At 40.7% G+C, this 14,548-nt stretch overlaps 1 protein-coding gene across 3 annotated transcripts in view; it reads left to right on the forward strand.

The window, feature by feature from the left end:
* Positions 1-14,272, forward strand: part of ATL2 (atlastin GTPase 2) — a 28,986-nt gene extending 14,714 nt beyond the window's left edge. The window contains exons 3-14 of one of the 3 annotated variants that reach the window (XM_033145038.1): positions 1,173-1,307; positions 2,484-2,588; positions 3,774-3,824; positions 5,579-5,635; positions 6,222-6,314; positions 6,534-6,672; positions 7,685-7,812; positions 8,703-8,759; positions 9,755-9,826; positions 10,764-11,195; positions 13,447-13,461; positions 13,563-14,004. In XM_033145038.1, coding sequence (XP_033000929.1) covers positions 1,173-1,307; positions 2,484-2,588; positions 3,774-3,824; positions 5,579-5,635; positions 6,222-6,314; positions 6,534-6,672; positions 7,685-7,812; positions 8,703-8,759; positions 9,755-9,826; positions 10,764-11,195; positions 13,447-13,461; positions 13,563-13,670 — 1,392 coding nt within the window. In that variant the 3' untranslated portion in view covers positions 13,671-14,004. Of the gene's footprint in view, positions 1-1,172; positions 1,308-2,483; positions 2,589-3,773; positions 3,825-5,578; positions 5,636-6,221; positions 6,315-6,533; positions 6,673-7,684; positions 7,813-8,702; positions 8,760-9,754; positions 9,827-10,763; positions 11,196-13,446; positions 14,006-14,068 lie in introns of those variants that run through there. The other 2 variants (XM_033145039.1, XM_033145037.1) reach the window with 2 other exon arrangements.
* The last annotated feature ends 276 nt before the right edge of the window (positions 14,273-14,548 follow it).

The raw sequence follows: 14,548 nt of genomic DNA on the forward strand, positions 1-14,548 counted from the left end.
GAGAATAACATGCAGAATATGGCCTATGTCCAGCGATTACTTTGCAGTAGTGGAAAACACAACCACACCTGCAGGATTATTAGCTAATTTTGTCTGATCCACTGTAGATCCCAGGGCCACTGAAAACACTAAAATATGAAGGAGGGGGGGAAACTGGCAAAAATTGATTGCCTTGCCTTCTGTGAGCTGAAACACTTTGCTATGCTAAGGGAGCATTGGTTACAAGCTTGGGTGACCAAGCAGTGCCTTTATGAGTAGGGAAGAGCTCAGTGATAGAGTGACACTACTTGCATCTCTTGATGTGCTAGTCTAGGCATCTCTGCAGCTGAAAGAGTCAGGCAGCAATTCTGGAAAGAACACTAGTACTAACAGTGACCTCTTAGAATGCTATGAGCTCAGCAAAGGCATGATGGGAGAGTTGCTTAGGAATACATGCTGCCTCCTGCAGATAGGTTAGACTTCTTCAGTGTGGCTGCACTTGTGCAGAGAACCACTTTGGAATTTCCTGCATCTTGTTTAAAAGGGTGTTTAAAAAAAAAAGTGATAGAGCTGAAATGGATGGTTTTGTATAAAAAAAGAGCATGTAGATTCTTGCACAGTTAACATTATTCATGATGGTGACCCAAGCCATACTCTTGAGTAGGCCTATGGAAATCAATAGGCATTACTTAAATACATTGATTTAAATGAGTTTATTTTGTTTATAACTAACATTGAATATTGCCTTATGCATTGTGAAGTTGGTTCCCTGGTTATATTAAAGCGTAGATATATTAAAGGGTAGAGCAGAATACTTTTACAAACTGCTCGGCAAGTGCTGACAAAGCCAAAGAAATGGAACACCATTACAAGATTTTATGGGAACATAATATGAATAGAAATGCAAATAAAATTACAGGGTATCTTAACTCAGCAAGATCTTTCTTTAGAGGTTCTGTAAATGTAGAAAGCTTGTACTGTCCTTGAAGTAATATGGAAAAAAAACCCCAAGAATTGTGTTCTTTGAGAGCAGTCACTTTAACTTCTGACTGGTAATGAAAACTTGGCAAAACTGAAACATTCATTTTTTGATTGAAATTAGATTTCCCCCTTACTAGTTATTGTAAGTGTTCTAATGTAAGATTACCTAGAACCTCTTAACTCACTGAATAAGTGTGTGACTCCTGTTACAGGAATCATCTTCTTGGATAGGTGGAAGCCAAGAGCCTTTGACTGGGTTTACATGGAGAGGAGGGTGTGAGAGAGAAACAACTGGAATTCAGATTTGGAGTGAAGTGTTCGTAATTCCCAAGCCTGATGGGACAAAGGTATTACTTTAAATAGCTGACAGATGTTTACTGTCTGAAGTATGTTGGATGACTGTGGCAAACCTTAGCTCTCTCCTCAAGAGTTGAAATTTTTTTGTAAATTGTTTTGAGGGGTTGGTTTTTTGTTTCTTTTGCAATCAAGTGGCATATACACATTATGAAATAATAATAGCTTAATATATTTTATATTTTTACCATGTTTTCTGCATATCTTATTTCCTGCCACTTTGAAAAAAAATCCTGCCATTTTGTAAAGTTGAAACAAGATATGCAGACAACTTGTTACTGAATGTCAGTAGCATGAAGTTGATAAGGTAATCTTAAAGCTTACCTCAAAACAAAATAAATAAATTCCTTCCAGTAGCACCTTAGAGACCACCTAAGTTTGTTCTTGGTGTGAGCTTTCGTGTGCATGCACACTTCTTCAGATACACTGAAACAGAAGTCACCAGACCGTTATATATAGTGAGAGAGTGGGGAGGAGTATTAGTCAGAAGGGTGGTGGGAATGGGTGATTGGCTGATAGGTGTGGAAAACCTGTTGACGACTGTTAACCTGTTGACTGCAGTCGTCAACAGGTTTTCCACACCTATCAGCCAATCACCCATTCCCGCCACTCTTCTGAGTAATACCCCTCCCCACTCTCTCACTATATATAAGGGTCTGGTGACTTCTGTTTCAGTGTATCTGAAGAAGTGTGCATGCACACGAAAGCTCACACCAAGAACAAACTTAGTTGGTCTCTAAGGTGCTGTTGGAAGGAATTTATTTATTTTTTATTTATTTTGTTTTGACTATGGCAGACCAACACAGCTACCTACCTGTAATTAAAGCTTACCTGTTTATGACTTGAACAGTGTGTGCAATACCCCCCCCCCGAAAGTAGGGCCATATGTAGAGTCTAGTTAGGATCCTGGTTCAATCTAGTGCATAAACATGTTGTCAAAAAAACCCAAAGTGCAACAGAGTGAAAGGTGGCTGGGTTACTTGGCCAGTCCTTAGGCTGCCAATAAAGCAGTCTCTGACTGGTGGAATATATCTTGTGGCAGCCAAATTGAGGTAATTGAGATGGCTTAATAGAAGACAGCTGGGATAGCTTAAGTTTTTAGCATAGAGATGTAAGAACTGCCTGTTTACTAATTTTGCTGCTTCTTTTTAATGGCAACGATCCTCTAGGTTGCAGTATTGCTAATGGATACCCAAGGTGCCTTTGATAGCCAATCAACTATCAAAGACTGTGCAACTGTATTTGCTTTGAGCACCATGACAAGTTCGGTCCAGGTAAGGACCAGTGTTTAAAACTGAGATATGAAAGCTAGGAGCTAAATGGCACCTTAAACCTAGGTTATGGGCTCCACAACAGAATGTCTAGGCATGCTTTTTTAATAAAAATACAAAGCTGAAAATGAATGAACCACAGCTAAAATATTACGTTCATTTTTCACATGGTCTAGTCCTTTCTCAGTCCACCCCTCTAATATTCTTAAGAAAGTCTCTTCTCCAGTCTTCAGAGTAGCTGGAAATGGGGAGGTAGAAAAGGGTCCTCTTTTCCTTCCACTCTGCAGTTTTAATCTGAGATCTTAGGCGCAGTACTACACCCAGAGCTCAGAAACTGCTTGCGCTAATGAAATTCCCTGTCGCAAAGTGCACCTAGAACAATGGGAGTTTCAGACACTGCTAAGGATATATGTTTTTCAAAGTGGTGGTAGCCTCTAAATATCCTCAGGCCACAGCTTCAAAATGCACAGTCTGAAGCCATATGACACAGCAGCTTTGCTTAAAGCTAAACAGTCTTAGATCTGGTCAGTGATTGTGAACCCTCAGTAAGGTTTTTAGAACAGTGTCACCGGTATTTTGGAAAACTGTTCCTATGAAGGCAGGCATCTACAATTTTGGTATTTCAATGCCTGTTGAAAATATTTTTAGTTTTGCCAAACAATTTTAGAGAATTAATTTGATTCAGCATTGGTTCTGTTTTAAAATTTTATGTTTTAAACAGAATCATATAATTGCTGGACAAAGCAGCAGGAAAGTGCCTTAGCACTCACAAAAATGAGAAGGAATGCTCACCATTGCTAAGCTGGGGAGTGTTTTGAAGAGCTCTGGCAAATGATATATGCCCAACCATATAATACCTAGCAACAGGGCTCTGTCTGTTTAGTTAACCACCCAAACCCCATTGGTTTTGATTCCTTATTTCTGTGGCCATCACAGGTTAGCATTTATTAACTTTTGACACGAGGCAAATTGAGAAAGTTGATGTGATCATGCTAGTGTTTGCTTTTCTTTAAAAACTCCCTTTTTATTTCTGATGTGAAGCATTCTGACTAGGATTTAGGGCAGTGTGACCCCACCCCTGATTGTTAGTTTGGGTAGTAACTCACTCAGTGCTGGTGTATTTTTTAATAGGAAAATCTATAAAATCTTTTTGCAGAAATGTAAAAAAACTAATAACGTGTTTTCTAGGTGTACAATTTATCACAGAACATTCAAGAAGATGATCTTCAGCATTTGCAGGTAAATATGTCCATAAACAATGACGATCTCCCACTAAGGAACACGACTGTAAAACTTGGATTATAATTAGTGTTGAGTTGAGTATTGAATTGAGTGTTGACCTGTTAATAGGACAGGTCAGAATTCTTGAAAAAAATATTCATGTAAGCAGAATCTGGCAAACTTCCTTTAGTAGCTGATCTCAAGGAGTGCTGTTTTGGAATTTCGCTGCTACTACAAGTAGGAAGAGTGATGGGATGTTAAAGAACTGATGTGACATAGGACACGGCACAGAATGCTTAAGGTCATGGCCATTACATTGCGATGGGCTCTCCGCCCTTTACTTCTGAGATATTTGTCTTCATATTTTTTTAAAGTATACTGATTGTAAAAAAAATAAAATAAAATAATACTTGGATTCTATGCAGTTCTAAGTAGTTAAGGAATTTTTGTCCAAATTGGCTCTGCTAAATTTGGGCTCCTGTTGGAAAATACTAAGATGATTCAACATAAGGATGCTAGGTTTGAAGAATGAAATTATTTGGTTGGTACAGCTGCTTGGTGAAAGAGTAATGGAAGCATCGGGATCTTGCCCCTAAAATATGATCTTTCTGGTTTTGAGATAGTTTTGAAGTCAGACACCATGGGTCAAAAGTTACCTTGACATGGATAATATGGGGAGGTGGGCACTGCTGGTACTTAAAGCTAGAAGATAAAATTAAAGAATTGGTAAATATTCAGATTGGAGCACAATTTTTAGAGCTGCCTATGGTACAAGTTGGGACACGGGTGGCGCTGTGGGTTAAACCACAGAGCCTAGGGCTTGCTGATCAGAAGGTCGGCGGTTCGAATCCCCGCAACGAGGTGAGCTCCCGTTGCTTGGTCCCTGCTCCTGCCAACCTTGCAGTTCGAAAGCACGTCAAAGTGCAAGTAGATAAATAGGGACTGCTCCAGCGGAAAGGTAAACGGCGTTTCTGTGCGCTGCTCTGGTTCACCAGAAGCGGTTTAGCCATGCTGGCCACATGACCCGGAAGCTGTACGCTGACTCCCTCTGCCAATAAAGCGAGATGAGTGCCACAACCCCAGAGTCGGACACGACTGGATCTAACAGTCATGGGTCCCTTTACCTATGGTACAAGTTACCAGCTTTAAAAGGAAGTGCTCCCAGACTTATTGAACATTGTGACCCCAAATGGCTAATGCAGCAGTTTTTCATTTTCTTTTTACAAAGCAGCAATATTGTATAGTATTGTGTATTTATAGTAGTAATTTTTTTGCCACAATTGGCAAAAGTAGGTTGGCTCCTATTAAACAGAGGACTACTGTTGAGTTACAAGACAGTACTGCAGGCCTTATTAATGGTTTGGAATACAGTCGTACCTTGGTTCTCAAACGCCTTGCAACTCAAACGTTTTGGCTCCCAAACGCCGCAAACCCAGAAGTGAGTGTTCTGGTTCACGAACGTTTTTTGGAAGCCGAATGTCCAACGTGGCTTCTGCAGCTTCTGATTGAGGGCAGGAATCTCCTGCAGCCAATCGGAAACCGTGCCTTGGTTTTCGAAAATGAAATGGACTTCCGCAATGGATTCTGTTTGAGAACCAAGGTACGACTGTATATGGCTTTCCTTTGTATTATAAGCTTGGTCAGTGCAGGCGCCTAACAATGATGAATAATGACTTGAAATCCAGTATTGGGCTATTTTAATGTCTGAGCATGTGTTGCAATACTGTTTGTTTCTGTACTCTCGATGCATGCTTAATGGCTTTGTTTTATAGTTGTTTACAGAGTACGGAAGGCTAGCTATGGAAGAAATTTATCAAAAGCCATTTCAGGTAATAGCAAGATTATATTGGTCATAGTTAATTAGTTTTTGTATGTATATTTAACATGTTAGTGCAGTTTCACACATTACAGTAGAATCCAGTAAGCGTTAATTATAGCATATACCAACTTAAGCAAAACGTTTAAGGTGGCTACATAGTTCCTAACCTTACACGTCAATAGTACGTGTAGATCAGGGCAGCCATATTTTCCCTAGGCTCCATCACGTGTTTCATGGTGATTGTGTGTAAGTTGCCTAAGCCATAATGGGTAAAGGTTCATATATGTCAAAGTTCATATAGTGTTGGCTCACTCTGCTATAAAGCTATTGGCCTTAACAGGCTTGTTGGTGGTAGCCAAAAGCCGTATTTTTGTGACCAGACCTTGTGACGGTGCACGTGGCAAAGCAGTTGGTGTATAATTTTTATGGAAAGGCCGAGGTTAAACTGTGGCTTCCATGGTGGTATTTTCAGGCTACAGTACTTACGTTTTGGGGATTAAAATCCTACTTGTTCAGCTTCTGAGTATTTCTATTTATGCATGCTCTTCTGGTGGCTAGGGCAACGGTTAACTGTTACTTTTGTCTTTCTCATATAGACACTAATGTTCTTAATTAGAGACTGGAGCTATCCTTATGAACATCCATATGGCTTAGCTGGAGGAAAACAATTTCTAGAAAAAAGGTTACAGGTAAGCTATGGCCTGCAGTAAATCGTTAGTAAGACCATGTTCTTAAACAAACGAGAACTTGGTTCATGAGGGCTGCACTACATAGAACCTATAAGCAATTGTTTTGGATTAGGTCAGCTTTAATATTCTCTGCAATCAAATAATACTAAGCTGTGGTGCCAGAAGGATGTATAAAATCTCTGATAAGATTGTGTTGTGAAAAATGTGTATTGCTTGTAGGTTAAGGTGCACCAGCACGAAGAGCTCCAGAATGTAAGGAAGCACATTCACTCATGTTTCAGTAATCTTGGCTGTTTCCTGTTGCCACATCCTGGTCTTAAAGTCGCAACAAACCCAAGCTTTGATGGGAGGCTAAACGGTATGAGGTTTTTCATTTGTATTCCTGGCTTTAATAGATTACTGATTTGAATCTGTATTCAAGTGCCAATGCACTGAAGGTGGTAGATGAAGTGTACATAATTCTAAAATTTAGTACGGATGTATATATAGTGTAATATGCTTATTGGAGAAGGAGATGCTAGTATAAATTCTGTTTGAATGCTGTAGTCAAATATTCAGTTGACGGGTGTTGGGAGGGGCACTAGTGTATATGTTTGAAACGTATTTTATACACTGCTGACAACAGTGAATGGGATGTTTGATTGAAACTTACACAGTAATGAAAGTGGAGTAGGGGAAACAAAGCCAAACTGTTGCCAACATGGCTTCCCTTTACATCTGAACTGGGCTTTTGTTTTGAGAAACTTACTATACTAGAACTGTATAGGCATGCTAGCTTGGTGGGGGTGGGGGTGGAAGCTTCAGCAGAATCTGGACATACTTGAAAAACAGCAGCTGCCTATCATTGCATATTTTTAATGCTGTATTTTTATTTATATTCTTTCGGATGGGCATAAATAGAAACTCTTACACACACCTGAAGCAATGTTTATATTTCACTGATAAGTTTTTGCTCACTTTTTCTGTGCTTGGAATAGAGCGCCCAGCAAAGTAGCCATCAGCCAGGGCATGTATTAGGCGAATGATTTTTTTTTAATGTGAGTACTTGTTAGAGAACTAAGGTCTAACATTCACAGCATTTTTGAAACAAACTGGGACAGTAAAGATCTTGCTTATCTTGTGTTTCTGATCCAAGAACACAAATCAATGACAGTGCTGCTGTTGCTGCTCTGGTTTTTGGACTGGCAATCTTTTAATGAAACAACCTTCAGCATTGGCTAAGGTTTTAAGGTTTTTCTTTCTTTTTCGATATCCATTTATTGAGTTGGGATGTTTCACATCATGTTAAGCCACCACTGACTCTGGAGAGAAGGAGCGTCTTGTTAATTGCGGCAAAATTGCAACTCCTTTTCTGTGACTGATTCCACTAGACATTGATGACGACTTTAAGAGTGAGCTACGGAATCTGGTTCCATTGCTGCTTGCTCCTGAAAACCTGGTAGAGAAAGAGATCAGTGGCTCGAAGGTGACATGTAGAGATCTTGTGCAATATTTCAAGGTAGGCAAATACTTGTGCTCATTGATCAGTTCTTTAAAATAGCAAACCTATCGTAAGCCCTTCAGCTTGTAGGCCAGAGCCCTGTTAAGTAACAGAGACCCATTGAAACGCAGTAGTGTGCAACTTCTGCACAATATGGCCAGCATAATCAAAGGCAAGGCAGGTTTTTGGTCATCAAGCTTAGATTTTTTTTCTGTTCTGTTAACTATGCTCTTGCTAGAGAAAAGAAGCTTTCTGCAGCTATATGGCCCTAATTTTCAGTTGTGTCTTTCAGTGTTGTTTCCTTTCCTGGCTCTTCCAGCATATTGGTGTACATAAACCAACTCTTTGCTATCTGGACAACTACACTCACCCCAGGTTGCCCCATATCTCATTAGGTTGCTTTGCTCTTTATGATGCAAAGTGGTTTCCAGTGATGCAAGTACACCATCCAGGACCTTAATCTGCAAACTCCTGTTCTTGAAGTAATAGTCAGTCTCCTGCTCTGGCTGGTGGTTGCAGTGTTTTGTACCAAAGAGTAGGTGATCGCATCTAATTTGGAATCACCCAAAGTTGGCATATGTGGGGCAGTATGGAGTCTACTTGTCCTTGAGCTGTGTTGCTGCACCCATCTATTGATGCATAGCGCTTCCAAAAAGCACACCCAACAAAACGACCCTAGGAAAACTACCTTTAATTATGGTTATGCTTCCCTACAGCATGGTGGTTGTTCAGTGAATCCAATCTTCAACATTGCTAAAAAGTATAACATTTAATATTGGTGGACATGATAGACCACCTTAATCCAGTAAGTTATATTATTTAATTGAACTTGAATTTTGGGCGTTGTGTTTAAAATCTGCTTTTCCGGTCAATTGAAACTAGACAGTAAAACCTTGCTTTGTTTTTAGGCTTATATTAAAATCTATCAAGGAGAGGAACTGCCTCACCCTAAGTCAATGCTCCAGGTAAAGTTTTGTACACTTCTGTCTCTAAAGGTATCTGATGCCAAGAGTGTTTGATACAAATCAGCACGGCTGATGGTCAGAGACTGTATGCTTTTGAATAAAAGCTGCTGAAAAGTGCAGGAGGGGAGAGTGCTGTTGTGCTCAAGTCCTGCTTGCAGGCTTCCCATAGGCCCCTGGTTGGCAATTGGGAGAACAGGATGCTGGACTAGATAAGCCATTGGCCTGATACTGCAGTTTCTTTTTGTGTTCTTATACTATGTTAATCGAGACATTTCAAGATTTGGGGATTGAAATCCCAGATCAGTAAGTTTTTGCCTCAGATGGGGGCATGCCCTGCTCCAGCAAAGAAATAACTGGGAGCCCACTTCAAACTCCCAATTGTTCATTTGAAGCCCCACACCCAATGTTACGTATAAGGGAGGCATGTCAAGCCAAGTTTGGCCCATGGGTCAGAGGTTTCCCACCTAGATGCTGAAATGGAAGCTTTATGCATGTTGTTCATTCGTTCAGTCGTGTCTGACTCTTCATGACCCCATGGACCAGAGCACGCCAGGCACGCCGATCTTTCACTGCCTCCCACATACAAAGGTTAAATGTCAGTGTAACAAACCAAGGTGTACACTGATTCTGCACATATCCAACTTGTGCTATCAGATAAACTGAGATTAAATGGGTCTTTCCCATCTACTACCTTGACATGCCTTTCTTCAGAGTGAGTTTCTCTTAAAGCAGTGTTTTTTGGGATTCTCTTTCTGGTAACTGCAGCAGACTAGCCCAGAAAACTGTTTTAAGATTGCCAAGCAATTATGTCCAAGAGCTGACACCAGAGGGTGGGTGTTGCAAGTAATGATTCAGGAGTTTAGGGTATGAAAATATGGTAAGAATACATTCATTTGGTATTCAGATCACACATATGGAAACTATGACACAAATGAAACTCCTCCAAGCTGTTTAGTGTCACTTGCTATGCTTTGTGTTGTTTTTTTTAACTTAAGGCAACAGCAGAAGCCAACAACCTTGCTGCAGTAGCTGGAGCAAAAGATACTTACAACAAAGGAATGGAGCAGGTATTGATGTGAATGGACCATACTTTGCATGCTTTTAGTTTAATCTAAGAACTGCTCTGCACTGGGTAGATATTTGAGCTTAGATCTCATAAACCAAGAATAGGTAAATCAAGATCTACCAATAAATCTCTGAGTGATTTGCAGTGGATTGTCAAGGGTGTTTGAGAAAGGCCCACCCTGTTCCTTAATTCTGAATACATACACTGTGAGCTCAGACTTTTTACTTTTTATTTGCAAATTTAACACAGAAAAGGAAGTGGGGGAAATATTTAAGGGGCTGGGGAATAATGCCGCTCAGAATATACCAAGATTAATGTTTGTGCAGAGAAACTTACTGATTCCACAGCATGGTCGCTGAAGCATGGATGTTATGTCTGCATCAGCCCTCGGATGAATTGCTTAGCTAGTACACTGGAAGGATCGTGAATGGCTCTGGAGCTGTTATGTGGTGCTATATATAAAGGCGATGTAAAATTAACACATTAATGCCCTTTGGTTGCCCTTGCTCCACATGCGTCAGTCTGATTTAGGCACAAGCAGCCATCTTTTCGAAGGTGATGGCTGGAGAGCTACATTTTTTTAAAGGAGCAGTGATGGGAAGCTTCCTCCTTCACCTCCTGTTGTTGGGTTTTTTTTAAATTTAAACTTATTCTGCCTTTTCTGCAAAGGTATGCATGGTTCTCTGCATCGCACTGTCCTCACAACCTTGTGAGATAGGCTGGTCTTGAGGGATAGTGACTGGTTCAAGGTAATCCAGTGAGCTTTGTAGCTCAGTGAGGATTTGAACCTGGATCTCCCCAGTCCTTGTCCAATAGAATAAACACTGCACCTTTTTTTATTTAGTGGTAACTGACACCTAGCCCTCGTGCCCCTATATAACACATGGGGAATTCTAACTTAATGTAAACTAATAGGTCAATTCTGCTTATTCCAACAGGTTTGTGGAGGAGATAAGCCTTATATTGCTCCTGCAGACTTAGAGCGAAAGCACCAAGATCTTAAAGAGCTTGCCATAAAACAGTTCCGTTCTGTGAAAAAGATGGGAGGTGAGGATTTCTGTCGCCGTTACCAGGACCAGCTTGATGAAGAGCTCGACGAAGTCTATGCAAACTTTGTGAAGCACAACGATGGCAAGAACCTCTTCTATGCTGCCCGTACCCCTGCTACTCTCTTTGCTGTTATGTTTGCTATGTACATAATCTCAGGACTGACTGGCTTCCTTGGAATGAACTCCATAGCTACCCTATGTAACCTTGTAATGGGGGTTGCACTCGTCTCCCTTTGTACTTGGGCATACGTTAAATACTCTGGGGAATTCAGAGAAGTTGGAACACTCATTGATCAGATGGCTGAGCTACTATGGGATCAGGTGGGTACCTTTGATCTAAAAGTTTTCATTCCTGAAGAAACTTGCCAACTTTGCTGTTCTTGAGCAGTAGTTGGTCTAAATGCCCCTCCTGCAAGAATGAAGAACAAACACCAGAAATAAATCACTAGAGAATGAGCCTGGTGGAAAAGCCATGGAAATCCACCCAGAATATTTTTTAGTATCTCCGTGCCCAATCATACAACCAGATTTTGAAAATCCCTAGAAGGCAGAGGTAGTCAAGTAAGTTCATTCCCATGTGTGTGTGTGTCCATAAAAGGCACAGGTTTGGTTTATACTCATAAAAGGTAAGTAAGAACTGTCTTTCCAAAGAGGATGGGCATTTGAAGATCCTAGCAGTTCTGATTCCATATTTGGTTGTCATGACACTGGAAAATTCATGTATGTTGAGCTTGAGTACGTTATATGACTGTCTGCTGTAGCATACGTTGGTTTGTTTACTGAACACTAAAATTGCTTATTCATAAAATGATCAGTTCTTAAAGACTGGTATACAGACTAAGTGCATAAACATGTCAGCAGGAGATTTGGAATTGGAATGTGACAAGCATAAAGCTTTGCTTAGGCACATCATAGGTTTTTCATTAAAATTCCTATTGTGTAGGGGAAGGACTATGAGCCATCAATAGCTGGACACCTCAAGGTATGTATGCACTTCATCAAAGGGTTTCCGAGTTCTTTGTTCAAAATGATTTTCATATCAATTCTTATTGATTAAACCTGAACAAAAGAAGCCACATTGTGCTCTGCTGCAACAGCTTCCAAGACATTTGAGAGAGCCTTCTCATCAACTAATTGTTCCCTTAGCACAATCCTTTGCATGTTTTCTCTGAGGTGAGTCCCACTGTGTTCAGTAGGGCTTACTCCTAGTAAAGTGTGTTTCGGAGTGCAGCCTTAATCTGAAACTAGAGATGGGAGGAATCTTGAATTGTAAATATGTAAAGACTGAACCAAAAACACACACCATGTATAGCCCACCATTGGGTCTGAATGATTTTGTACTTTGTGGCTTTTCATGTACGCATGTTGAGTCCCCTCATTATTTAACCTAGATTAGACTTAGCCTAAGCGTCATTTTTTCTATTATTAATTGAGTCCTGTTGCATGACTAAAAGGATGTCCTTATATTGCCACCTGCTGGCTAACTGGAATTTTGCAGCCAGGAGCAGCCACAGATCCACTTCGTGTAAGAGTAGGAAGGTTGCTCCGAGCTTTTACAGAACTGGGATGTTGCCTCCCACAAACAACCTTTATAAGATTTGGGTACTGAATATCACTAAGATGTAGAAAGAGCACAAGAGCCCTGATCTAGTCCAGTATCTCGAGTGGCCAACCAGTTACCAAAGATACATGATTCAAGCAGTCCTGTTGTGGTCCATCTACAGTTCTGCTGTTTGTAGACAATGTAGTAGAAACCTCTGTACCCCATGTGCTAAATGAACACCCCTACTGCTGCATCTGAAGACTTTACCTTTACTGGTGGGGCTTGGGGGGAAAAGGGTTGTATCCAATATTGGCTTTGTCTTAGCAGAATGGGGCACCCTGCACTTTGGGGGACCCTCCAAAACAGCTTGCAGTATGGCTTGATGGGCTGCGGCAGGATTGGGGGCTCTAGAAAATTGGGTGCCCCAGCTTCCACTACTGCAAAGCCACCCATGGATATAGTACATAGAAGCTTCTATAGATTTACTCAGAATGTTCACTTGCTTATTGATTCTTCTCATGGAAATGACCTTTTACTGATTAAAACTTGCTCCATGTCCAGGAACTTGGGAATCTCCCTTATAGAGAGTTGAGTCATTGGTTCATGTTGCTCAGTATTGTCAACACTGACTGGCAGAAGCTCTCTAGGTTTCTCAGCCCTACCTGGAAATGCTGGGAACTGAACCTGTATCTTCAGCATACACAGCAGATCCTGTACCGCTAATAGCCAGATGCTTTTCATTAACTTTTGGAGAAAGCTTTTTTACCATTCTAGAACTCTCTTTTAGTGCAAGACCTTGGTAGATTGTGGTATAGAACTGTCAAAGCTGCACCCCAAATCTTTTATGAATTTGAATAACCTGTTCTAAACTTTAAGGCCCAGCAGTTAGTTATTTAAAAGGCAGACCCCAGCCTACAAGATCAGCCTGTACATTTTGAAAGCAAAAGCTGTCTTGTTCAGTGTCTTAACTCCTATCCTTCATTACTGACCTTACACCTTCCTTCTCTTGTCTTTCTTCCTTTGCTTCAGAGGAGTCCCAAGAAGGTGAGAATATCAGTGGGGACTGTCTTTAACACCCAGACTGCTTTCCCCTTCCCCCTGCTCTCTGCCAACTGCTTTTCTAACAACTCGCTTCCATGTTTTAGGTGTGTTCCAAATTCTTTGAAGTTGTTAGACGTCGAGTGATTCGCCGTGCTCTTACCTCAGCACAACGGCAGCGGCTCTCATCCAACAATAACAAGAAGAAAAATTAGCCAGTATTTTTAACCTTTTCTTTCTCTTTTCTTTCTGAAGCGTTCACACTTAACTCGCATAGACAATAAGCAGGACCATCTGGCCCACTTTACGTAAATGATATAAACATACCAGGTTGACGCTGCATTATAGGGTATGAAATTGCACCTGATGCTCTAGGAATTGTAAAGTGATTTGGATTCAGTCAAATACTACATAGGAGGAAACCACTTAATGCTCTGGAAATTATTAACCATATGCTGGTAGCCAAACTCATCTTTTTTTTCTTTTTGTATTATACTTTGGGATGCATTTCATACATGATTTTAATTTGTTTTTCTGTCTAATTTTTTATGTTTCAGCGGGTTTGGGGTTTTGAGTTACTTTTATTTATTTTTGTACATTTCTCATGCTGCAGGTGATAAAACCTCTTGGTGATAATATGATTGAGGATACTATGAGACAATCGGTTACAAACTCTCTCAAAGCAGGCCTGACTGAACAGATGTCTCAGCATGCCAGATTAAAGACAGATTGACCATTCATCTCCTTTCATCTGCCTGCCCATCCTAGACTTGCTTGCTGTACAATGAGAACTCAATAAACCAAAGTTTACATTGACTCTAGAGAAGTAGATTATTCTGACTGGCTTCTCAATTTGCTGCCGTCACATTGTGGGAGGGTGCGGGTGCAGGGTAAGACGTTTTGATGGCTTTTAAGGCTTTCTCCTTTTTTTTGCTTCTGAGACACAGCCCAGTGCCACAAAGAACAGGAAAGTGAGGTCTTGTCTACGACACTACTGTACCCACGGGGAGGTGATGTGGGCTCTGTCTTGCAGAAACATATCCACTGTAAACGGGTTTTTCAGGGAAGTAATTTATTGGGCCTATACAAGGAA

The sequence above is a fragment of the Lacerta agilis genome, chromosome 3 (assembly GCF_009819535.1).
Source record: "Lacerta agilis isolate rLacAgi1 chromosome 3, rLacAgi1.pri, whole genome shotgun sequence".
NCBI lineage: Eukaryota > Metazoa > Chordata > Lepidosauria > Squamata > Lacertidae > Lacerta > Lacerta agilis.